At 40.9% G+C, this 25,609-nt stretch overlaps 1 protein-coding gene across 2 annotated transcripts in view; it reads right to left on the bottom strand.

Moving 5' to 3' along the window:
* The window catches only part of gart (phosphoribosylglycinamide formyltransferase, phosphoribosylglycinamide synthetase, phosphoribosylaminoimidazole synthetase), a 135,654-nt gene that overhangs the window by 69,231 nt on the left and 40,814 nt on the right, over positions 1–25,609 (bottom strand). For both annotated transcript variants that reach the window (XM_022226874.2, XM_087146574.1), the window contains 5 exons: positions 24,481–24,568; positions 23,408–23,662; positions 19,433–19,664; positions 18,807–19,026; positions 9,676–9,874 (listed from right to left, as the gene is read on the bottom strand). In XM_022226874.2, coding sequence (XP_022082566.2) covers positions 9,676–9,874; positions 18,807–19,026; positions 19,433–19,664; positions 23,408–23,662; positions 24,481–24,568 — 994 coding nt within the window. The remainder of the gene's footprint in view (positions 1–9,675; positions 9,875–18,806; positions 19,027–19,432; positions 19,665–23,407; positions 23,663–24,480; positions 24,569–25,609) is intronic.

The raw sequence follows: 25,609 nt of genomic DNA, 5'->3' as shown, positions 1-25,609 counted from the left end.
TGGGAGTAAAGCTGATTACACAAAGCTCTCCCTGTCAATTTAGAAATGAATTGGAGATTACTAATCAGTCGATAATTTTCTAAAATCGGATTGAGGTCATCTCTCTTCAACAAGGAACACACCAAAGCTTCTTTCCAGTCCCTTGGAAATACACCGGATTCTAAGGAAGAGTTGATAATCCGGGGAATAACCGGAAGCAAGACATCAAGGCAATCACTCACCAGCTTAGTAGGCACTGGATCCAGATCACATGATGTCTTTGTGGACTTCACAAGTTCTTCAACCTGTGACCTGGTTAGTGATTGAAATTGGTCAAACCAAATGCCACACGACAAAGGCGATTCAGGTACCAGATAGGAAGTTGAGCTTGCTACGGCTGAAGTTAAATCATCAAGCCTAACATGGATATTAGATATTTTCTTCTCAAAGAAGCTGCCCATGTCATTAGCAAGAGCCAGCTTGTTGATATACAGTGGGAAAGGAGCATTATTAGTGTGTTTTAGTAGCTTTTTCGATGCTCTGAATAACTTCGCTTAATTAAAACTATTACTGTCAACGAATTCTCGGTAAACATTGCAACAAGCTTCTCCAGTAGGTAAGTGACCTCATTTCTTTGAATCTTGTAATCTAAACGACCACAAGCCTCGTCAGTACACAGCCACTTTCTTTCTGACATTCTCTTCAGCCTCACTGCTATCTTAATTTCTTGATCAAACCAGGGCAGATGAGGCCTAACTGTGAATGTTTTAGACTTCAAAGGGGCATGTTTATTGAAGATTTTTTCTAGTGTACTTGGCAAGCCCTTCGAGATCCTGAGGGGCATTCATACACAGCTTAGAAGAATCTAAATCAGCTTTCAAAGAATCAATGTTAATCGATTTAATGTTCCTATAAGTGACTTCCTTAACGGGTAAAGGCAGTTTCTTCTGTTTCAAGTTACAAAGAACAGACAAGTGACAAGTAACAAGAAGAGAAAAGATGATGCGGAGTTGGAAGGCTTTCCAAAACAGTTTCTGATTGACAGGTAATAACAAGATCTAATATGTGACCCATCTCATGTGTAGGCTTGTTTACATGTTGCTGAAGACACGTAGATTCAAGAAGCACTAAAAACCGATTGGCGATGGGTCATCAGGAATGTCAACATGAATATTGAAATCCCCGGTTATTACAACTGGTTCAGGAGATAAGACAATTGATTCCAAATAGTTGGCAAAATCACTGACAAACTGGTTGATTGTAAAAGGATGATTTACAGAGTAAGGTGGTCTATAGATAATCACCAACTGCAATTTGTTGGCGTTAATTGCAACAGACCATTCTGAATACTGGAATGTGTCCACTTCCCCTCCAGCAATTTTCTTAACATAAAAATGTTCTCTAAAAACTAAAGCAGTTCCTCCCCCAACTCGTGTCTTCCGAGGATGATCCAATAATCTAAAACCAGGAGGAATAACTTCAACCTTATGGGCAATATCCACGTCTGTAAGTCACATCTCAGTGACAGCAAACAGATCGGCTTTGCTATTGATTGCATAGGCCACAAAATCTGCTGATTTATTTTTCAGAGATCTGGCATTCAAGACACAAAGTTTTTAAGGATTCTCAGAGACTTCCATCGGTTGTACCGTAATAGGAGTAAAGACAGAGGCACGGTTTTCATGATCGTGGTCATAAACATGATTTGGTCTGTAACCAATACGAACAGGAATTTTACATGTGTACCTGCACGGACCTGATCGCCTTCCCCTAAAACCAAGAATCCCATTTGCTTTCAGGGTCTGAAACAGTTCAGTTGGAACAGAGACATTACAAGTCAAATTCGAATTCAGAACAACCGACTGCAGGTATAGGCTTTACTTTCATTATATGAGAGCAAGCAATTCTTAACAGAACTACAACTGTCATGACTGTTGCCTGTGCACAATCTACCTGTTGGGCCTGGATTGAGCATAACGTCCATAAATATGTTAATATCCTGCGAAGAGACATGATCAGGTATAACCAGACTAGTTTGCCCATGTTTGGACCATTTAACTAAATGCCATCTTAGATGGATTAAATCCCGCACGGGACAGGTTTTGTTCTAAAGAAAGCCCTAAGTGAACTACAGAGGGTGGATAGAATATTCCACATAATACTATGATAGTCTTAGTATTCTTAATGAATCCAATCGGATGAATTGAGGTGACACAGAATACTACTACCAGTACCAGATGGAGTCGAAGATCATGCAGAATCATGGCGGTCGTGACACTCATACATACACAACCAGAGAGGCAATGCCGGACCAAAAGTATAGTTGGAAATCAGAGTAACAGCGACTAATAAAAGATTAAAAACTAAGACAGAAAAACTATGAAAGTCTTACCAATTACTGGAAATACATAGCAAATGTTGATGGCTAAGAAAAATGGAGAAAATTTACGATTAAAATACATACAACAAAGCAAAATTTTAAGAAGTGGCATCTACAAAACAGTGCCTTTCTTTGACGTTGATGGCTGGCTCAGTGTTAGTCTTCTGCGGTGCAGGCTGGTACAAGACCTCTGTCTAATTGGTACTGATTATGAGCCCAAAGTTGTCGCACACGGTTGAAAAGAAATCTATGCTCTGCTCCATCTGGGCTTCTGAGGAAGCACTGAGTGCGCAGTCGTCCACAAAAAGTAAGTCATGCACTGAGTCCTCTTCCTCCTTGGCTTGGCTTGGAGTCTCTTGGCCTGGAGCCTGCCGTCCATCCTATACCAAATCTTGATGCCGTCTTCACTGTCACAGATGGTGTCTGTCAGCATGGCTGTAAACATCATGCTGAACAGTGTGGGTGTGAGTACTCAACCTTGCTTTACTCCGTTCCTGACTAGAAAGGGTTCGAGGAATCTCCGCTGTCCAGTATTCAAGCAAGCATACTGTTGTGGAACTGCCGTACCATGCTAAGAAATATTTCTGGGCAGCCATACTTGGCCATAATCTTCCACAGTCCCTCACAACTGACAATGTCAAAGGCCTTGGTAGGGACTTCAAATGTTGTGTAGAGATCCCTGTCCTGCTCTTGACACTTTCCCTTAAGTTGGGGTGTAGCAAAGACCATGTCAACAGTTCTACATCCAGCACTGAAGCCACACTGGCTCTCCAGCAGATGACCATCTTCCATATGCTAAATAAGGCAAGAATCTTGCCAGCAATGACAAAAATGGTTGTCACAGGGCTACCTGTTTCCTTTTCTCTTGTTTAGATGGACGACTGAGGCATCCTTGAGTTCCTGGGGAATACCTTCATCTTGCCATATGGTCTGGAAGAGCTCGGTGAGCTTGTGTATTAGAACTGGACCACCAGCCTTGCAAATTTCAGCTGAGATGGAGTCAGAGCCTGGTGCCTTGCAGTCAGAACGGAGTTCAATCACTTTCCTGACCTCTGACTCAGTAGGTGGATCTGCCAGGGAAGTGTTCGCCTCATTTTGAGGAATACAAGCAATGGCTTAAGCGTTAATTGATGAGGGCCTTTTCAAAAAAATGTCAAAGTAATCCGCCCATCTCTCCAGGACAGCATTCCTGTCAGTAAGTAAGGTGGTCCCATCAGCGCTGAGTAGTGGTGATATTCCAGAGGACTGAGGCCCTTATAAGGTCTCCAGGGTGTCGTCGAAGCACTTAGAATTGTTGCTGTCGGCGTACTGCTGTATCTCGTAACTCCAGTGCAGAGTTCCAAGGTACATTAAATTGTTAACGTGTAGCACTCACGAATGGTGAAGACAGGATCATAGAGACCCAAAGAAGAGTGACCACCAGACATCTTTGTCTGCAGAGTGATCTAAGGAGGGATGCACCAACTGAAGAGCCAGAAAGTTAGCATACACATGGAAGGCGAGAGCCACCACTGAAGCATCTCTGTCTTGACACAAGTGAAGCAGCTGACGGCCCTGTCCAAAGTGGCTTGAAGAACTCCTAGGACAGACTGTTCGAGCTAGTTGACAGGAAGGTTTTGTACATTTTTTTCATATTCAGAAAAAACGTATGTGAGGTCGTATGTGAGTAATGGAGTACATGTTGGGCTATGGTGGAGCGTTTGGGATTTTAAAAAATCTGCTCTGACATAAGCAGCATTCTGATGGCAGAGGCAGACCTCAGCAAAGTTCCCGAGGAAAAACAAGGATTTACTAGAGGACCGATGCAGGTAAGATGAGGGCCTTTTAAGAAACTAACAACACTAGCTTAAATTTTTATCTGCCTGGAGGCATTTGGACTCATGAAGTATGGACTTGCCAACTTCATACGCGAAGGGATCACTCACGAACAAGGATACATCCCCCTAACACTCCCTGGAACCAGCAGATGGTCCTCCCAAAAAGGTTGTCTAGGATCAGACTCCGATGCAAAGAGGTGGCTGAGATCAAACTAAACATAGCCAAACAGCCCAATGTTCATCTAAAAATTGGGACATGACAGGCAAAAGACTAGAAAGGAAGGCTAAAATCTTTTGTGAGCGTGTATATGAGTAATGACAAACAAAATGAGATTTTGTTGGCCTTCATAAAAAGAGAGTGTGGACATTCACTGAAAAATGTAAAATTCACATTAGGGTGATTCAATAAATTAGGGGTCATTTTGGGGACATGTTACATGTGAAGCTATTCAACTTTTATTCATGTAAAATTGTAACAACATTATCAAACATTTTGCAGATTGAATAGTATATTGTACATGTCATAAACAATGTAATACCGTTTGATCTACAGATTGTGAACAGTACTAATATTGATTCCATCCAGAAAAACTGAATGGTTTCATCCGTAACAGAACACCAAAATGTCCCCAAATTGGACCTCTAATTTATATAATCACCCACTACCGTACAATTTGTGTTTACATCAGTGCCCTCTTTCAATGAATTAAAAAACAGAAAAAGAGATCCCAAATGAAGAGTGCCCCAACACATGTAATCACAACCTAGACAAAGTTCAACCACCAAAGCGTTTGGAACCTAAGCCCAAGAATCCAAAAGTAAGAGGGAAAAATTGGACACCCTTGTACTGTGGCATACATGTACATGTAAGTGGGAGTCCAACTTGTCAATAGACAAGGACAGATCTTATGAGCCTTTTTCGGTAAAATTTTCTTCTAAGATGGTGGGTGTTTTGACCTTGGCAGAAACAGAAGGCATAAAAAATAATGAGCAGGTTGTCAGTTTTTGTGAGGAAGAGGAACTTCTCTTGAAACAGGGCTCTAAGAATGAATTTCTTGAGTATCCTTAAAATCGGAACTAAACCCATCAACAGGGATAGTACATTTAGAAAAGGACAAAAACTTGAAGACTTAACTCACTTCAGGTATGACCAGGTAACCTCAATGAGAGAGGAAGTGTTGTCCAACTTCATAGTTTTCTAGTGTCTCTTCCTAGATGCTAGAAAACAATGAATACATGTCATCGTGAGTGCAGTGGCCCACAGATGACCCAGAACAGCTCCCTTTCAGCCAAATTGGAGAAAGGGAGCGAAGGAATGGACATAGTCATGTCTCCTCCTCCAATTCTCGGTGTTTGTAGAAGTTCAAGAGAACATCAAAATCTAAAGGTTGACGATGGGTTACCACAGGACTGACATTTACTTGTAGATTTCTGAACAAACTTTCCCTTAAGCATGATTAACACACATGGTTGAAAGTGTTGGAAATACAGTTGTGTAAACAAGTACTAAGTAACAACACGCAGCTCAGAGAAAATGCATGTACTCAGTGGTGCGCACGCTGGAAAAAAGGGGCAAGCTACACAGGGAATTGTAGGACATGCAGTGTGAGTGGGGTGACGTCATGTCTGTGTTATTTTCAGTGGTTATGCTTGTGCATGTGCATTTGAAAATGCAAAGGTGGCATACTTTCTGCAATAGAATTTGCATGTACATGTGTTACCAATATGAACTCTGCAGCCACTTTTGTAATTGCATTGTACATACAGTTGTGCTCAAAATTATTCAAACCCTTTGAAAAATAACATACTTTTCTAATTTCTTCCTTTTGTACTTCCACTATATCTTTTGTCTATTTGTTGCAATACACAAACCCACACGCATGTTGGCTAAACCTCATTTGCATAATAAAAGATACGGCCCAGGTTTCTTTTTTGCTCCTGGTCAAAAGTATTCATACCCCAGACAAAATCTCAATGCTTATTTTCATTTTCTATGACTGCAAGCATCGTTGGCATGAAGCTATTTCAAGATGTTCCAGGAGAATAAATACCTTCTCTTGATGACACTGTGTTCAAGATTCTGATGAAATGCCATCTCCTTCAGTGAGTATAAAAAGAGGAAAAGTTTTCAGATCATTCTCAGTTACTCGTCACCATGGCCAAGAAGGAACTCAGTGAGGATATAAGCCAGCATATTGTGAATGCCCAAAAAGAAAGCAAAGGCTACAAGGCAATTTCCAAGCAATATGAGGTCCTTGTTGCAACAGTTCAGAGTATTATCAGGGAGCATAAGAAGTTCAACACAGTGAAAAACCTTAATGGGTGTTGAAGGAAGTAAAAGGTATCGCCTAGGCTTGCCAGAAAAATCTGCTGGGAGGCTAGTAACAACCCACAGATCACAACCAATGCCCTAACTGATACCCTTGGCAAGGCAGGGTTTCACGAGCAACCATCCAGCGAGTATTGCACAAATGAGGCCTCAACGGACGCAGGCCAAGGAAGACACCACTACTGAAGGAGAAACATAAGGAGAATCGTCTGACATTTGCAAGAGCACATCTGAACCAAGATTCTAAATGTACATTTTGGTCATGGGTCCTGTGGTCTGATGAGACAAGGATGGAGTTGTTTGGCCACATGGATATTGCCTACATCTGGAGGAAGCAAGGAAAAGCATACAAGCTGAAGAACACAGACCCAACCGTAAAGCATGGTGGTGGCATCATAATGCTTTGGGGATGCGTCTCTGCTAGTGGCACTGGGAACCTCATTAAGATCCAGGGCATCGTGGAAAAGGAGGATTACATCAAGATCCTCAATAACGATGTGAAAGCGTCTGCTGAGAAACTCCAACTTGGACGTCATTGGACGTACCAACAGGACAACGACCCTAAGTACACCACCAAGGTAGTAAAGCAGTGGTTCAAGGACAATGGTGTCCATGTACTGGAATGGCCAAGTCAAAGTCCTGACCTAGACTAAATCCAATATGGCAATAGAGAATCTGTGGAGGGAGCTGAAGACCAGAGTGATGGCCAGGAGACCATCCAACCTCACCCAGCTGGAGGCTTTCTACAAGGAAGAGTGGGCCAACATCCCACAGGAGACATAAAGAAAGCTTGTGAACACTTATAGGAACTGTCTTGAGGCAGTCATCAAGAACGAAGATCACGTTGTCGACTATTAAGAAGAGACTTTGGACTATGTAAACCTGGGGTATAAATAATGTTTACTAGGAGCGAAAAGAAACCCGGGCCATATCTATTGTTATGCAAATGAAGTTTAGCTAACACAAATGTGTTTGTGTATTGCAAAAAAAATAGACAAAAGATACAGTGAAAGTACCAACATAATAGATTTTAAAAATGAAGAATTTAGAAAAGGATGTTATTTTCCAAAGGGTTCAAATAATTTTGAGCACAACTGCATATGTACAACTGCTTGCCACAAACATCTTTTGCAGCATAACAGAGCATATCCGTCAGAATGCGCTAATCTTACAGACCTAGAGTGGACTTGTGAACAAAAGATGTCCACACGATGCAGGAAAAGAAGACGTTCTATGGACTCACACACGTCCACAGGACGTTTCCCCTTCTCAGAAAAAGAAGTTTAGAGGCATTTTGGGGTTGGGGTCATCAGTCGTAAAAGGAAGAGGAATCGTCAAGGAAACCTTGTACAAAAAGCCAGCTGAAAATCATGTTGCCAGTTCAAGAAAAACAAGTATTTTCACTGAGTTTTCTTAACTGCAAGAAAAAAAACACAGTATTTGTACTTGACTTATTAATGATATGTACCTCATCCACATATTCTTGCCTTTACTTGGCCAAGAGCACATTAGAGAGTAGTTTACCCTGCACTCCGAACTACATGATAGCATCATCATTCTAATATGTCAGGGACATGTGGCCCAGAATGAAAAATTAAAATTTTGGTGCAATCCCAAATCACAAAATTAACACAGATGCAATGGGCCACACACCTGCAGTATATAGGCCTATATCACAGTAACAAAATTCCAACATTACAAATACATGTACATGTATAAGTTGAAGAGGACTTCACAATTAATGGAGGATAGGCTTTGATGTGTCATCACAGTCAAATGGATGATTGCCATAAATCCCAAGCACATGTGCAAGGGATTTATTATTGAATTTATTACCTGATGCCTTTTCAGAACAAATCAGCGGCTTGCAAGAATTGCAATTCATTGCCGCAAGACTATGAGAGGCCTGCAAATGCTGAGATGAGATCTATCTACCAATGAACAGAAGAGCACCCTCTCCAAAGAAGAGAAAGTCCCTGTGCCTCTTCAAATTAGTTTGTGCCCACACAAGTTTTGATTAGGACCACACATTCCAAGCTGTTGTTTGTATATATTCGGCACTCCTTATGCAAAAGGAACATAAGCCTGAGCATGAAAGTGAGAGCTGTTGCCTATAGGAACGTAGAAATGCACTGCAACTGTTCCAGCTCCGAGTAGCATAATTGATTGTTTGGAATAAAATGACATACCAAACTGGGATCCCAATGGGATGTCATTTGCACAAAAGTGGGATCCCCCTTGGGATGTCACTTTCATCCAACTGGAATCCCAGTTGGATTGTCAGTTGCATCAAACTGAGATGCCAGTGGGATGTCAGTTGCGTCAACCTGGGATATATCAGTGGGATGTGACTGGAATCCCACCATGATACCGACTATCCCACGCAACTCCCGACAAAAATTCCAGGTGGGATCCCACCCTATCCCAGCGGGATCCCACCCTATCTCAGCGGGATCCCACCCTATCCCAGCAGGATCCCGCCAGATCACATTGGGTTCTGGGTGGGATTGCACTGGGATCCCAGATCCCACTGGGATCCCACTGATATCCCAATCCAGGCGGGATCCCACCGTAAACGAGATGGGATTCCACCCTGAGATTCAAGTGGGATTCCATCCCGCATCCCGGTAGGATCCCATCCCGCATCCAGAGGGATTCCCTGTGGGATCCCAGTAACTATCCCAACAAAAATTCCTGGTGGGATTCCACCTGACATCCCGGTGGGATCTCAGAGGGATTCCCACTGGGATCCCAGTCACTTTTTTTCTGGGGATGATATACCTGTAGGTAAAAAAAAATGACACCGTCTTTGAGTTTGATGTGCAATGTGATCAAATGCATACCACACCAAATGCACAATTCCTATTATACAATCTCACAAAGTACTTTATAAGATGCAATTATTGCATTGCAAACCTGTCAAGTTTTACCTTGGGTGTTTTACCCTTCACTCACATATATTTCCAAACATTACATATTCTGTGATGTCTGAGGTTTAATCAAGTGGGACCGGAACCCACATCTTCCTGCTTATTGGTGTTAACATTTTACCACTTGACCAATGAATCTGTTAGGGTCTGCTTCAAGTCAGATGAGTAGAAGGTGCCACAAGTAAACATGTAATGAGATCAGAGGGATATCAATCGAAAAAGGATGCTCTAAGAACTTACCAAGTAGAGCACACCCAGCCATCTTGCATCCTTCAGCTATTCCACTGATGACATCCCTTGCAACATGCACATCCAACTTGCCACAGGCAAAGTAGTCCAAGAAGAACAGTGCCTCTGCACCATGTGCAAGAACATCATTGACACACATAGCAACCAAGTCAATACCAATGGTCCCATGAAGGTTGCAGGACTGGGCAATCTGACATTGGGAACAAATAACTTTGTGTAAGATTGTATGTGTATGCTTTTGTCAAAATATTAAAAAACAACTCAATATCGCACCCATTTCTAGAAAGAGTTTAATTTTACATAGTTTCCAGCTTCAACATAGGAGTGTGAACATTTCACATGTATACTTCTTATTAAATGGTGATGGTGCTGTATCTGGCTTCAAGTATTACATTCTGATAAGGACATCTTGTTTGGGGGACAATAGTTTTTCTCTTTACAAATCACAAGAACCACTATGGGCTAATGTTAAAAGGATCTCAAGACAACGTTCAGAGTAGTACACATTGATATCAATCCCACTCTATAAATATAACAATCACACCCCACAAATACATCAATCACACCCCCATAAATATATCAATCCCACCCCATAAATACATCAATCACACCCTATAAAGTATAACTGCAGTCCCTGCTACACAGGCTTTTTTATTTCTTATAGCAGCTCAGTTTGGACCATCCACAGTCCTTTGTATTTTGGGTGAATCCCCTGTTGTTAACTAGGTTGAAATATGGTTGTCAGATTACTCTGGTCAACTGTAATACTAACAGAATGCAATTACATTAATTAACATTTCTTTCATTCCTTATTAATGAATTATCAATGGCTCAATGACAACTCAATGTTTTACTCACTGTATTAACCATTCAAAGACTTGTCATTTTTTAGTTTCAAGTTTCATTTCATGACAGTAACATTTTCAACAATCAGCATATGGCACTGAAAGTGCAAATGTGTAGGAAACAAGAGGTCATGCAGTGTTAACGTACATTATGCAGTGCTCAATTAGCAACAAAAGTAGTACACCACTAATGCTGCATCCTAAACATTACCAAAAAAGAACAACTTCTAGTACTTTGAATGTTTTGAACCAAAGAATGACTCATCCCCTGCTTTGAAATGTTGCATAAACAAAGCAAGCATGAGGTGTAATTGTCTAGGTTTTCAAAATTTTCTAACCGCTGTACTGGTCGTACTTGGGACACGTAGAAAATAATTATATAAATTATCAACTGAACTGATAAAAATTTATTTCTTTCATTATTATTATTTATTTATCCTGGGGAAACCTCTCAGTGAAACACTGATTTCCAGAGGTGCCCAGCAATTACAATAAAATCAGTTAAATCCATCAAATATGATAAAATACTAAAAATCCAAAATTCAACTGAACTACTTAAAAACCAAAAATTAAAATCCATTCTCATTTACGCTGGAGAGACCTCTCAGTGAAACACCGTTTTCCAAAGATGCCCAGCAATTACAACGAAATCCATAAAAACAATAGTTGATACAATGATCTCAACAAAAGTAAATAGCAAATTTCTTGTTGCTAGATTATCAACCCTGTTTTTTATGTGACGGAACTTAACCCATTCAACTTAGGATTTAGTAATTTAAGCGCTAATTTTAATTTGCTCCACTTGCTTTCATAGAATACAATACTTATCATACAGCCAATAAGGAATCCTATGGGACAGTTTACTTTGTTAAAAAGGAGCATGCTTGTTACATATTTGGCCAAAATTTCCTCAAAGATTTTCCAGGCTGCGTCAGGACTAGCAGCCTTTCCAAGATCTCTCCAGGAGATAGCCCCCAGATCAAAAGTTTATTTCGTTGAATGATCAATATAATTTAGCCCTAATTGTACGAACAAGCCCCTTAGGAAGTGTAATTGCTTTACGAACCAAACATAATGAGTGATCAATAGTGATTGATGCTAAAACACCATTGCATGAGTACATATGGGGACAGGTAGTCCAGTCATGATTGATAAGTGTTTCTGAAGTATCAGTAACCCTGGTACGATTTGAGATGATTTGTGTTAAATGCCTATCTGACATTCATCCATACAGTTTCTTCCATTACCAGTCACTGGGTTTGAGGGCATCGCACACAAATGAATCCTCCCTGTGCTCTTGAGGCTGCACAGTGTCCTATCATCTCATCCAGCACAAGTTCCAGTTCCTCCAAAAACGGTTAAAAACATTAAGACTGTAAACAACAAGCAACCCTTTTTAGGTCCACACTACTTCCCCCTGCAAAGGGGAGGGGCGTTGAAAAGGTCGCCTAAATTTGTCTGCCTCAAAGATATGTCTTGGCAGGTAGCCACACCTGCTGGACCATTCCCTCCTAAGTGGCCAAAACATGAATATGAAGAAATGTAACATTTAAGTCGCAGCGTGGAACGTCCGCACCATGCTCGACTCCATCCTCCATACAGAGAGACTGGCTAGATGTACTGCTGCAGCCACCATCCTTTTCTGCGAAAGATTTCCACATGGGCATGGTGTTGGTCTTCTATATGGGCTTGATGGAAGTCTCTTCAACTTGCGCCATCTCCAAGCCCGAACAAAGGTCTTGCACGACGAAGCATTTCAGCTTCAGTACGTGAACAACTGCATACTCATCTCACACTCTTCTAAAGACCTACAAGAAGCAATGTCATCTACGACACATATAGCACTCTTGGACTTGTCATCAACACCCACAAAACTGAAGTAATGTACCGATGGTCTGGTAGTGCCCCACATGTGGACCCTGTTATGAAAATCGACGGAACTGAATTCAAGATCTCTCTTCAGTTCAACTGCCTTGGTCATGCGCTGTCGGCCAATTGCTCTGTTGATGAGGTGAACCGGAGAATCAACAAGGCATCAGCGTCCTTTGGTATGATCTCAAAGTGAGTGATCCCGAACCACAACCTCTGACTTGCAACGAAGATTACCGTGTACCGAGCTATCTATCTCAACATGCTGCTGTATGGGTGCAAAACCCTCACCCTGTACCAGAAACACATCAAGCTCCTTGAAGCCTTCCAAATGCAGTGCATCAAAAAAAATTCTGGGCCTTACTTGGCAAGACCGTATGCCTCACACTGACATGCTGGAGTGTGCCGGGATTTCAAGCATCGATGTCTCCTCCATGGCAGACAGCTGAGATAGTTGGGGCACGTGCTCTGAATGCCCGTTACTTTTCTGTAAAAAAAAAGCACCCTCTATGGACAACTGTCAGAGGGGAAATGCACCTATGGCAGCTCAAAAAAGAGGTTTGAAGACCAAGCCAAGAAGACACTGAAGAGCTTCAACATCGACCCAGACCATCTCCAAGCCGTAGTTGCTGCCAGAGCTGGGTGGCACGCTGCCATCGAGGAACTGCCCAGTTCGAGATGGAACGAACTCGACAATGAAATGAGTGTTGTTGTCAGCATTATGAGGCAGCGCTTCAACCCGCTCCGCCACTGGCACTGAACCTCCAATGCCTCAAGTATGGGCGGCAATGCGGTTCCCACATTGGCCTTCACAGTTACCAATGCAACCACCGTCCGAGACCACTGTGAGGGTATCTGTCATCATCGACCCACGATGGATTTTCAAGGTAAAGTAAGCAAATATGACGAATTGTGAAAGACCCAGTTTAACCACTTGCTGCCGGAAAAATGCAGTGCACATAATCGGGACTTTTTCAAGATTTTTCAGTTTTCACAATTCACAAAAATTCATCATTTAAATTGAACGCACATTTACACCCACACGAATTACCATTACTCTGGTGGCCATTCTAGTCTGACAGACAAAATCTATTGCCTGAATACTTCAGCCAGGCCTGCAGCCTTGGAAAAGGAGCCCAGATTGTGTGGTGTTGTGTAACTTTCTTTTGTTCACGAACCTGGCACAGTGCGCTGCTGACCTCTTTTCAATAGGGGCCAGATTAGTGAGCAGCAGTGCTGTGAGGCTCATCACTGTGGTGGTGGTAGAGAGCTTTTGTCCCCGGTGGTAATCCACTTGCTCTAAATGCCCCAAACCATGGTATACTGTTTCAAAACGAGGACAGATGATCTCCACTATTGAGTGAAAAAATGTCGGTAATGGCCAGCAGCCATTGTATACATGTATAGCCATGTTTGTTGCACTTCGCTAATGAAATTGTTTGATGGAAACCTGATGTAGTATTAATGTGAAAATATATGTGCAGAGGCGACACAACCCAGGGCAGAGAAACTCTTGAAAAGCTGTCAAACTCATTGTAGTAAAACACATTGGTCGTAGGCATTAATTCTTGTTTTGATGAAATACTCACGCATAGTGCATGTTGGGAGTGTCAGCACCAAAAGCCCATTCCAAGTCCCAGCTGCCAAAGTAGGCGCAAAGATTGTTTGAAAAGTTGGTCAAAAAGCAACTTGGAGAGGACAAATCAACACAAAAATCAGACATATAGAAACACAAAACTCCAACAAATCATGATCCGTGTAGATTAAAACATGATGGTTAGGCCAAAAAAAAGTTGTGTTTCCCGTTTCACGACCAACCCTATTTTGAAGGCTTGACCCCAAATTTTTTTTTTTTGGGGGGGGGAATTCTTGGAGAGTGTGTCCTGTCTTTGTTTTAAATTTAAAAAAAGAAAGAAGTACAGCTTCTTGTGCGCGTCAGTTTATTAAAGCATGAGTGTTTCATTAGCAAGATTTATTTAGGCACGTGGAGAATTATAAATCCCCCAAACCACGCCAGCGTGCTTTGCTAAAGCTGCACTTCGCGCTTCCACCTTAATGCGCCCGCACAACACATACAGTGTACTGTACATGTTCAATACACTAAATGTACACATACGACTTTCCCGAAACTTCCTGTGTTGGATCAAAACATGATCCAACATGCAGACGTTGTTCACCTAGTGAGCACTTCTAATTTTCCTTCAATAATTGTTCGATTATAGATTGTACACATTTAAATCTGCATTTTTCGCTTTTGTAGGCACATTATGGAATTATGTCCTGTTGAACTCTAATTTGCTTGAGGTATTTTCTTGTAAGCATCTTTGCATATTGTTCAGGGATATCAATATTTTTTAACATTATACACCTCAATAAAAATGAGTGTTTGATCATATTTAGTCAACATCCTTAACTTATAATCAACTTGTGTTGATAAAAAATAATAAGGAATGTAAACCATAAATTCAAAATGTATGCTGTGGCAGGGCTGCATATTCTTCAGTGTTTAACTACCCATTTGTATGATTTTCATGGTGCCTTCCCACTGGCCTGCTGTCCGTTTGATAAATTTTGGCCAGTCAAGTGGTCAGGGTTGGGTAGTATGTGGTGGCCAGCCAGCAAAAATATATGCCAGGTTGGGCCAAATTGGATTTGACCATCCATTGACTGCACCGACACTAAAGGGGGTTAAGGTAACTTGGATTAATTTGAATTGTTTCAAAACAAGGCTAGATTATGACCACTATTGAGAGCGAAAAAATGTCGGTAATGCCCAGCAGCTCAGTCTTTTGTGCTGAGCACGGTCTTTTGTTATAAGGCCCAACTCTTTTGTTCCAGTTCTGGGCTCCCCGGCTCTGCATATAAAGCCTATGTACTAGAAAACGGGTCGCCCAGCAGGGAGTGGTTAATATTTTGGGTTATCCACCACCCCTCTCTCTGGTAAAATTTAACTACTCGATAACACGTGTACGTGTAAGTCTGCAAAATGACGACTTACAACACAAGCTAGCATTCGCGTAAGTCATCATAATTTCTTGAGTCCCGAGAATGCAGACTTAGCCGGAGTTAACTGTAGATACAAATACAAACAGCACAGAGGAACAAAAAACAATACACAATATCCACTTAGTTCCCACTAGACTGCCTAAAAGAAACAAGTTTCTGTTGAGAAGCTCTACAAACTAACTGAATATATATAGATTTAAGTATAAATATTTATCTTAAGGTACAAAGCATATTTACAAGATTAACAATTTTACCCAGTAAAATAAAATGAAATAAAATACGTTTTTGACACGACATGTAAGTAATAGAACAGAGTGTTGGAAAATGAATGATAACTGAACTACATGTAAATCAAATGAAACTAAAATAACCAATTCAGATAATGACATTAATATAAACAGTACATCAATATCTTAAATAACTATAACCATCATTTTCAAGGTGTTACACATAGGATTATAATTAATATTGATATTTCGTTAATTGACTTCTGGTGGGCAGGAAGTGGGGGGGATATTAGATGTATGTTGGAAAGACTGTGAAATGGGGTCATGGCTGAAGAGAGACTCTCGTAGAGAGTTGATGAAGGATTTCAAAGAAGGTTCAAGACAAGGTCCCAAATATCCCCGGAGAGGGAGTTAAAATATCTGGGAAAGACGGTGAATTCTCACTACATACAACTGTGCTTATGTTTATTCAGATTTAATATTGTTTGCCAATCTCTGATAGCCACGCCCTTACATTCCATGTTAGGCTAATGATGTCATAAATGGCCGAGCAAAACAAGTTTTGATTGGATGCTGATCACCGTCGGACTCTTGCTCAATCAAAGGCTACTCCAGAGGGAAAATCGATTTTGCCAGGGGAGCCGGTGCAATGCTCCACCGTGAGACAGGATTTGGTTGGAAACGGTGGCCTAACTTACCTTTCATTTGACCATGTTTGGTCAAAGTCACAGTGTGAATATGTTGTAATGGAATTTACCAGATCTGTAAGTTGTTCGCAAATCTCAAAATGCCATTATCCATCAAAAAAAGACTGATGGAAAATCGCCCCTTTGGCCACTGGGGTGCCATCTTGGGAAGAATGCTGACTTGCTACCAAGGTTCTTCTTACATCAAAAGCCAAAGTTTGGTAGTTGAGTCTGTTTCGTGACATATTACCAAACCGCACTTCGCTCGAAATCCAATTTGATCTTGTAAAGGAGGAAACTCCCATTTGAGCATGCTGTTTTTTTGCTTTCACATATCCTATGATCGTTTTGTTGAGTCAAGCTTGGTCCAAACACAACTGCTTTTGGTCGGCAAACAATGGTTGGAAACTGTCAAAACTCCGACAGTAACTTTCTATGGAATTTTAACTCCTATACAGACTTTGGGGAAATAGTTTAGAAAAAAAAATGTTCCCATCGAAGTTGCTTGTGGATGGGGATGGATTCATTGCTTGTATTTACATATTTTATACACAGATGTCCTACATAACGCATGTTCATAGCGAGCTCATTGACGTCTCAACATGCCTTGTACATTGTACATGCATGTACATGTACATGTGCAAATGTTTGAACCCGAACCGAACCAAAATTCGACAATTTTTGAGCCGTACCACAACCGAACCTTGGCTCCTACTTGCAGCACTATAATAAAGTGTTGGTTTTCCTGGTGTTAACCTGCGGGACAAATTCGGAAGAAACAGAAACCTATTTGTAGAGGGATTTTGACGACAAATGAGATACTGAGCAGACAGTTGTACAGAGGAGGCCAGTGAAGTTTGGCAAGACGTTGTAAGAGAAATAGCATCATTGTAAGGTGGGCAATATTTTGTGAAGTAGCGATGGATTGTTTCAAGACACTGAATGCGGTTTTTCTGGTGGGGTAGCCAAACTGGTGAGCTGTATTCCAAGATTGTCTGCAGAAAAACAGTACAGTCCTTCGGTAAAACGAGCTCGGGTAAGACGAGACTCCGGTTAAGGCGAGTATATTTGCCGGTCCCGACTGAATTATGCACATTCCTATTAGGAAAAAAAATCCATAATACCAACTCGGGTTTTACTAGATTCCATTTAAAATGAGCATTTTGGGGGGCCCCAGCTGCATGCAAATGTATTGTTATCCGTCTAATTAGCACAAGCGTTTTTGAAGGCAACTTGTCAATCAGTCAATCCATTGAATTCGGAAAAGCGCTTCCATAATTGATTGTGTACAGCAGCAGTAAAGCGCTGCGGTTTTCACTCACCAAGTGAAGCCCTCTACTGGCGGATCCACAAAACCAATAACTGGTTCCCATCCTTTTTGTGCAACAAGTGCAGCACTGATGTTGGTTACCACATAAAATGTTAATGTACTTACGTGCGTGCCTTGTATGACGATCTAATTGCGGCGTGCTGGGGACATAAAATGGCATCGCTCCACACTTGCATCCTCCAACTCGACTTGACTGGTATTATGTTATTGTTCTTTATTTCAAGTCTTTATTCATAAAAAGTACAGTTACTTCTCACTTTAATAAACATAAACTGTTTTGAAATAAAATTCCAAACCACACGTACGTGCATACAAAGTACATGTAGGCCTACATGTATGTACAGGAAGTTGTACATGATGTACGCTTAACGATGCGGTCGATCGGTTACACATGCAACAAGCGGGACAGCAGCTTTCGCGTAAAACGAGGTCCAGATGTACATGTAGAGGAAAGGCCTGGATTTAGTTTAATGTCTCCTGACCCTATGAGTTGAAGCTGAAAGGTGCAGTAGGAATTGTTGTCATACAGGATTCTCTGCCTGTGATATTTCGTAGGCCTATGTCCCGTCCTGGCTTTCACAGTAGATCCAGAGGGAACAAAGAGGTTTTCATAGTGGTCACAGCTGATGAATAATAATAGCAGTGTTGCCAGCAGGTGTAGCCTGTTGAGGTATATAGAGTCATTGTAACATGGCAAGTGGCATCCACAGTTCACTAAGCAGGAAGCTTTATGCAAGTACGATGGCTTCACTTCTCAGTTCAGAGAAGCAAGAAATACAAGATGAATTTCACTAATAGCTCCAAAAGTAAGACGAAGCTGATGCTGAAAATGGTCTGGAAAGGTCACGGTCACTAGCTGAGTAAAATGGTGATAAATATTTGTGTCGATCAACACTTTGAAGAGTAGAAACTTGGGGTGAATGCAGACCTGAAACAGAGCGTCACGATCAGCCGCACAGGAATATAAATTGACTCCAGTAGCCCTTGTCTTGTGGCTGTAAGTCCTTCATTCACTTCACCAGAATTTTATCTTTATTTTTCTTACTATCTTCTCTTAAACTTTCAACCCTTACTTCTTCATCTGTAGCCTATCTATAATTCATTATAAAATTCTGCAATGGACAGTTGACCAGAAAAGCAGGAATACAATTCTACAAACCTTCAACTTGGTGCCAACACCATCAGTGCCAGAAACTAAGATTGGATCCTTGAAACCAGCCGCTGTGATATCAAACAGACCTCCAAATCCACCAAGTGAAGCATGACAGCCTGGTCGCGATGTGGAAACAGCTAATGGTTTAATAGCATCAACTAAGTTATTACCTGCTGCTATATCTACACCACAGGCTGCATAGGTTAAACCAGTCTGGCTTACTGTCCTGATAGTAAAGAAATAAAAAAGGTCAGGAAGTTAGACGGGATGAAACAGTTTTTCAAGAACACCCCCAAAGCTCAATTCATTATCAAACAACAACCAAAAATAATTTAAAACAATAAAAACTACAAATTACAACTGTGAAGTTGAGGGGAAAATAGAAGGGCCCTAAAAAATAAGTCAATGTTTCACGAAGCATGTTTTACGAACCCTAAGCATGTTTTACGAACCCAATACAGAACTTTTAAGCGACAGGAAATTTTATGCCCCTTTCAAGAACTAGCACAAGTCTACCACATAACAGTTCAAAAGGCCCTTTTGATATATAAACAACCACAAGTATCTCTCCAAATTGCTATTATACATGTAAGTTAGATTTAATAATTAACAGGCTGGACATTAACGATCACCTGTTTTTCTGCAAGAATTCACAACCCTTGAATCCAATATCCTTTCGATGAAATCCTCCTTCAAAGTGAATGATTTCCGCTAACTTCAGAGCCTGAGCTGCAGCTGTTGGCAAATTATTTGCCAGGGCAACAGTTGCTAGAACACGCCCTCCAGAAGTCACAACCTTATTATCACAGATGGCAGTGCCTGCATGGAAGACTATCTGGTTGAATTCTTGAACTTTATCTAAACCTAAAATAGAACGGATCAAGACAAAAGAGGTACAACACTGAAGATGGGGCTACATCCAATGACATCACATATAGGTATGAGCAACACACATTTACACTAGCTCTGGGTCTCCTCTATAGTCACAAAAGATTTAGGTGTTGTTTAACATTTTCCAAGTAATACTATACAGGAGGAAGTGCTGTGTCAATGGAGACCTTTCTGTTTTAAAAGTCCCACTGCAGGTAGATTGACCTTTCTTGTCCCTGAGTAATAAACAGCAGTGGGGTCTTTTGTATTGGCCTTACATGAGGTCAGTTAAATTAAATTTGATACATTAAATTTGATAGGGAATCAGTATCAACATTTTGATGAACAAAAAGCATGTCAGAGTCACAAACTTACAAAGGAATTGATTTGTACAAATCAGCGAGGGTGAATATAGCAACAATCATACCATGATAAGTAAAATAAGTTTTCAATTTTAGTTAAATTGAAAAAATCAAGTAATTCTCTTTGTATCCTTACAAATTTATGTCATAAAAAGATCTGCATGAATCTGGTCAACATACATGAATATGGATAGCAGTTTAGTGTAGGGGATATGGCACCTTTGTTTTAACTTTGCTGTCATCATGCTGTGTCTATTGCATGTCTGTATCCATTATCAAACATAACAGGATTGTGTGATTCTTTCTCGCATTGAAAATTTTAATTTGATGATATACATGTAGAGGAATTAGTTATGCAGCCAAGAATGTGAATTGGTTAAAGTTAGCAAATTTATTGTTCATTTGACTGTAACAGAAAGTTACAACTGACTGTTCACATTTAACAATAGTATTAGGGTACAGATGTCTCCAAATCATGAATGCACTCATCAGAAAATGCAACTTTAAAACCAAAGCAAAAGATATTTTATTGTACTTTTCAGTTGACAAGTCATAATGCGACAGACAATTTGTGAAATTATTGTGTGTATAAGGTGACTCTTGTCATCATGAAATCATTGGTCTAGTATTGGTGAAGGTTTCCCCTGGCTGAAAAGAACATTTGATGAAAAAAGCAAATTATTTTAAATCCTCTAATACAATTGAACACGATAATTGAACGTTTTCCATATAATTCTTGTCCTTTCGAACAAAAATGTGCCACTCAAATTTCCGTTTATTTTCTGAGCTTTAAGTCCCACAGGAAAAATCCTGCTATGAATAATAAGAATAAATGATTGTAAAAAGAAAAGGAGAATCTTACTAACTTTGAGGGTGAAAAAACATTTGAAGATTCTCACACTGGACTACACACAGTGTTCCACATGCTTATTGCTAACAGTCCTGAATCCTCCAATATTAATATGATTTTGCACACACCCTAGGGAGTTAGGGTTAATACTCATTTCCAGAGGCTGAATTTAGCTACTTTGTAAGGAACTGACAAATTCCAATCGGACGTCAGCAGAATACATTTTTAATCCTTGCTGTGCCTTGTCTGCACTACGAAAGGTGACAAAATGGCCTGCTTCAGTGTCTGCAATAGCATAACCCTAGACCCACACACAGTATTGCTTCCACATACAGTGTGAGGTTCCACTGCAGTGAAATTGCTCCGCATGATGCAACACCAAACAACTGAATGCCTACTATCATATGTGTGTACATGCACGTGGCATGTGCCCGAAGGGTTGGCACAAAGCCAACAGTGAAAGTGGAACTCGAACCCACGACCTCCTGCTTACTAGTGCAGATGTCTTAACCACTCGACCATCGAGCTTGCCTGCACTAGTAAGCAGGAGGTCGTGGGTTCGAGTCCCACCCGAGTAAGCTTGTGAGGTTTTTTCGCAAGCTCTCGGACAAGCACTGAGCATACAGTGCTTATTAATATACGTTGGGTAAGGGCAAACCTGTTATATATAATTAACATCTCCCCAATGCAAAAATACATCTTGAAAATTGTTCGCGGTACCCGCTGCTCCATTTGACTCGGACCGGCCAGCCGATCCCAGCAAGCTCGGTGGTCGAGTGGTTAAGACATCTGCACTAGTAAGCAGGAGGTCGTGGGTTCGAGTCCCACCCGAGTAAGCTTGTGAGGTTTTTTTCGCAAGCTCTCGGACAAGCACTGAGCATACAGTGCTTATTAATATACGTTGGGTAAGGGCAAACCTGTTATATATAATTAACAACTCCCCAACGCAAAAATATATCTTGAAAATTGTTTGCGGTACCCGCTGCTCCATTTGACTTGGACCGGCCAGCCGATCCCGGCAAGCTCGGTGGTCGAGTGGTTAAGACATCTGCACTAGTAAGCAGGAGGTCGTGGGTTCGAGTCCCACCCGAGTAAGCTTGTGAGGTTTTTTTCGCAAGCTCTCGGACAAGCACTGAGCATACAGTGCTTATTAATATACGTTGGGTAAGGGCAAACCTGTTATATATAATTCACTTCATGAGTGATACAGTTACATGAGTGGGCCAAGCAGCTTTCCATTTCATGTAGTATAGTGCTGCAAGGAAAAACCAATTATTTTACTGCATGTACATGTACACACACTTGGCCGCACCCTCTATTTAAAAAAAAAATTGGTTATGACTGTTTGTCCCAGAAGTACCATTTGCCCATTTTCCCTGAAATTCCTGTCAGTATTACCTACATGTACATGTAGAGTTAAGTCTACTGTTGGAAATGATGTTCGACATGTTATCAATGTTTTCAAGTTGACAGAGGTGTTATTTCAGTGACACATGTCAGTTCCAAACACGCCAAACTTCAGGGACACCGTGATTAAGCTTTTGGTAACGGCAAATAAAATGTCTTGGGTACATGAAGTGGAGCATTGACAGAATACAACACAAACTAGTGTGGCATGCTGTCCAACAACTCTTTGTCAGTGAGTAGGCACTTGTGGTTGGAGCAAATGGCTCATGTCAAACATTAAGGACACTTAAATGGACTGTAATTCTCAAGTTATGCTTGAAAGAAGCACCACAATTAGATTCATCAAAGCTGAGCAGCTAAAGAATTTTGTGGTATTTTCAGAAATTTGAAAAATCCCAGATCGATTTCAGATTTGAAAAAAATACAGCTGCACTGATATAATTGTATTTAGTAAACCTAGTGAAAAATTAGTTTAAAGTTTTGCTCTGTTTTTCATTTGTTTGTTTGCAACAGACTGGCTTAACCACTTGCTGCTGGGTTTAATTTGAAGTTGCAAGACGTAAATCTGGGGGATTCTGAAGATTTTCCGTTTTCAAAATTCTTCAAAAAATCATAAGTACATTTACTGGACATTTACACTCACACGAATGATTGTCTGGTGGCTACTCTAATCTAACATCTAATCTATTGATGCCCGAGTATTTCAGCCAGGCCTGCCACCTGGTAAAAAGAGCGCAGATTGTGCAGTGTTACACAAGTTTCTTTTGTTCCCGAAACTGGCAAAGTGCTTGACTGGGGTTTTGTATCGCTCATCACTGGAGCGCTGGAGTGCTTTTATCCCCGGTGGTAATCCACTCACGCTGAATGCCACAAACAGTGGTATCATCTTTCAAAATAATGACGGATTTCCTCCGCTATCGACAACTGAAAAAAAGTTAGCAATTTCCAGCAGCTCGGTCTTTTGTTCCGAGAATGGTCTTTGTTATAAGGCCCAGCTCTCTTGTCTGGTTTCTGGCTCCCCGGCTTTGTATATAAAGCAAAGCCTATGTGCCTGAAACGGCAACCCAGCAGGAAATGGTTAACCAGGAATCTGGAAAAAGTTATAACCGCAAATTTACCTGTGATCTCAAATCCCTTCTTACAAGAGCCAGGGTAACCTCCACTAGCTTTCACCACTGCAACTGCAAACATGCTGTCCTGGAAACTAGGGCGGGCAGAGGGTAAGTTTCCTGTGGTGCAAGCCTTACAAGTAGCATACAAATCATTTGTAAGCAAAGGTAAAAGCACCTGTGCCTCTGGATCACCAAAGCGACAGTTGAACTCCAAGACACGAGGTCCATCACAGGTAAGCATCAGGCCAGCATACAGAACACCTTATGGGAAAGAAAAAACATCTGCTGCACTTCAACGACTGCAATGAGAACATCAGCAAGCACCAGCTCTCCTACCTTTCCATGCGGTTTTCATTGGAGTTCAATCCAAGCTAAAAAAAATAAACAGTTATTGGCAGTAACTAAGCATACATATGGGCCATTCTCCCAGGTTGGGAAACAAAATGTGACATGAAAGTGAATTTTCAAATAACATGAATTAAAATCTTCTTACATGTTTTATTATGTGTATACATTGAACTTTGGGTGAATCCCTTTCAAATGCATCTTTATATCAAAGAGTGTCAGTAAAATAAAATTATGCTCTGTACCAAAACTTGCCCTGTAACACTATGATACATACCTGACAATGAATGTAACACTTATGTTACAGTTAGGACACAAAACATTATGTTCGCAGGGCAGGTGTTTGACACTCGTGATAGGCGAAGTGCATGGAAAGTTCAGACACCTTGATAGATATTTTAAACAATTGACCTCTACTTTTCAAAACAATCACAAAAATAAAATTTTCAGAATAAAACGTAGTGATGTCACATGAACTTGAAAATGGGTTCATTTTTTGTCACACTTTCCTTCATTTTAAAGCCATAGACACGAACACAAATGGGGGTGGGGCAATAAAATGAGAAACCAAACTTTGTCAAATTCACAAATCATCAATTAAATCATAAATTTTACATTGTGACCTACATACAGAATGTTCCTTGTGGAAATAAGACCCCATCTGACCGTCCAAAAAGGGCAGGCCCATTTTCTCCGACTTCCAAAACCTGGGAGAATGACCCATGTACATGTACCTATGTATGGTCTACCCTCCGCTTTCAGTCCCGTCACTGCTTTCTCTATGATGTCCTTATAGATCTGCTGAAGAACATCTGCAGAAATCTGCAACATGAAAAATTTGACAATGAAGTTTCATATTGCCAAGCAATTCTCGGAGGGTTGAGCAACTCCTGTACTCAGGCAGCAGTGTCCATGCATAAATGGTTATATTGTGCTCAAAGTCAAAGTGACATCATGAGTATTCACTTTAGATTTCTTTTTGTGACATTTTAGCTCCGTTTACCGATTTTGGTAGAAACTAATACTTATGTAATCTTAACTACTTGACCACCAAGCTTGCTGAGGCTAGCTAGCAGGTCCACGTTAAATATAGCACCTGGTACCATAAACTATTTCCAAAGATGTGCAGCATTAGGAATGTTTATTTTCCTGACTATGCATTGGGGAGATAATAAATTTTATAAGGGGTTTTGCCCTTACACTGACCCATAACACTGTATGTTCAGTGCTTGAGAACTTGCAGAAAAAGTATACAAGCTTACATGTACATATACTCAGGTGGGCTCGAACCCATACCTCTCGTCTTCAAGTGCAGACGTCTTAACCACTCAACCATCGACTTGCCAGGGTCAGTTGACCGGTCCAAGTAAAATGTAACAGTCTGATGTAGCAGCGGATACAGCAAACTATTCCAAGATGACTTTGTGTTGGGGAGATGCTAAATTTTAAAAAGGGGTTTTGTCCTTACACTGACATATGTTCATAACATCTTAGTGGTCGAGTGGTTAAGACGTCTGCACTAGTAAACAGGAGGTTGTGGGTTCGAATCCCATCCAAGCTCATGAATTTTTTCCACAACCTATCAGGAAAAAACTGAGTATCTAGAGTTACGAACATATGTTGGTGTACCCTTATTAAAATGTAACAGGTAAAATTTACCCTTTACACGCTTGTGCCTAACACCAAGATACCAGTGTACATGTATGTATGTACACTGTAGCCACAGTATAGTATTCACCGATCATGGATATGCACCATCACTTTTGATCTGCATCACAGGACTGGCTTTTTTGGAAATCCTAGATGAAACACTGCTACCTTCATGGACCTGTCAGCATGATATCTGCATCTTATTACCCTTAC

Source organism: Acanthaster planci, linkage group LG15 (assembly GCF_054643075.1).
Source record: "Acanthaster planci isolate LZ-2023a linkage group LG15, COTS_SCS, whole genome shotgun sequence".
Taxonomy (NCBI): Eukaryota; Metazoa; Echinodermata; class Asteroidea; order Valvatida; family Acanthasteridae; genus Acanthaster; species Acanthaster planci.
This window is presented reverse-complemented; position numbering and strand designations above follow the sequence as displayed.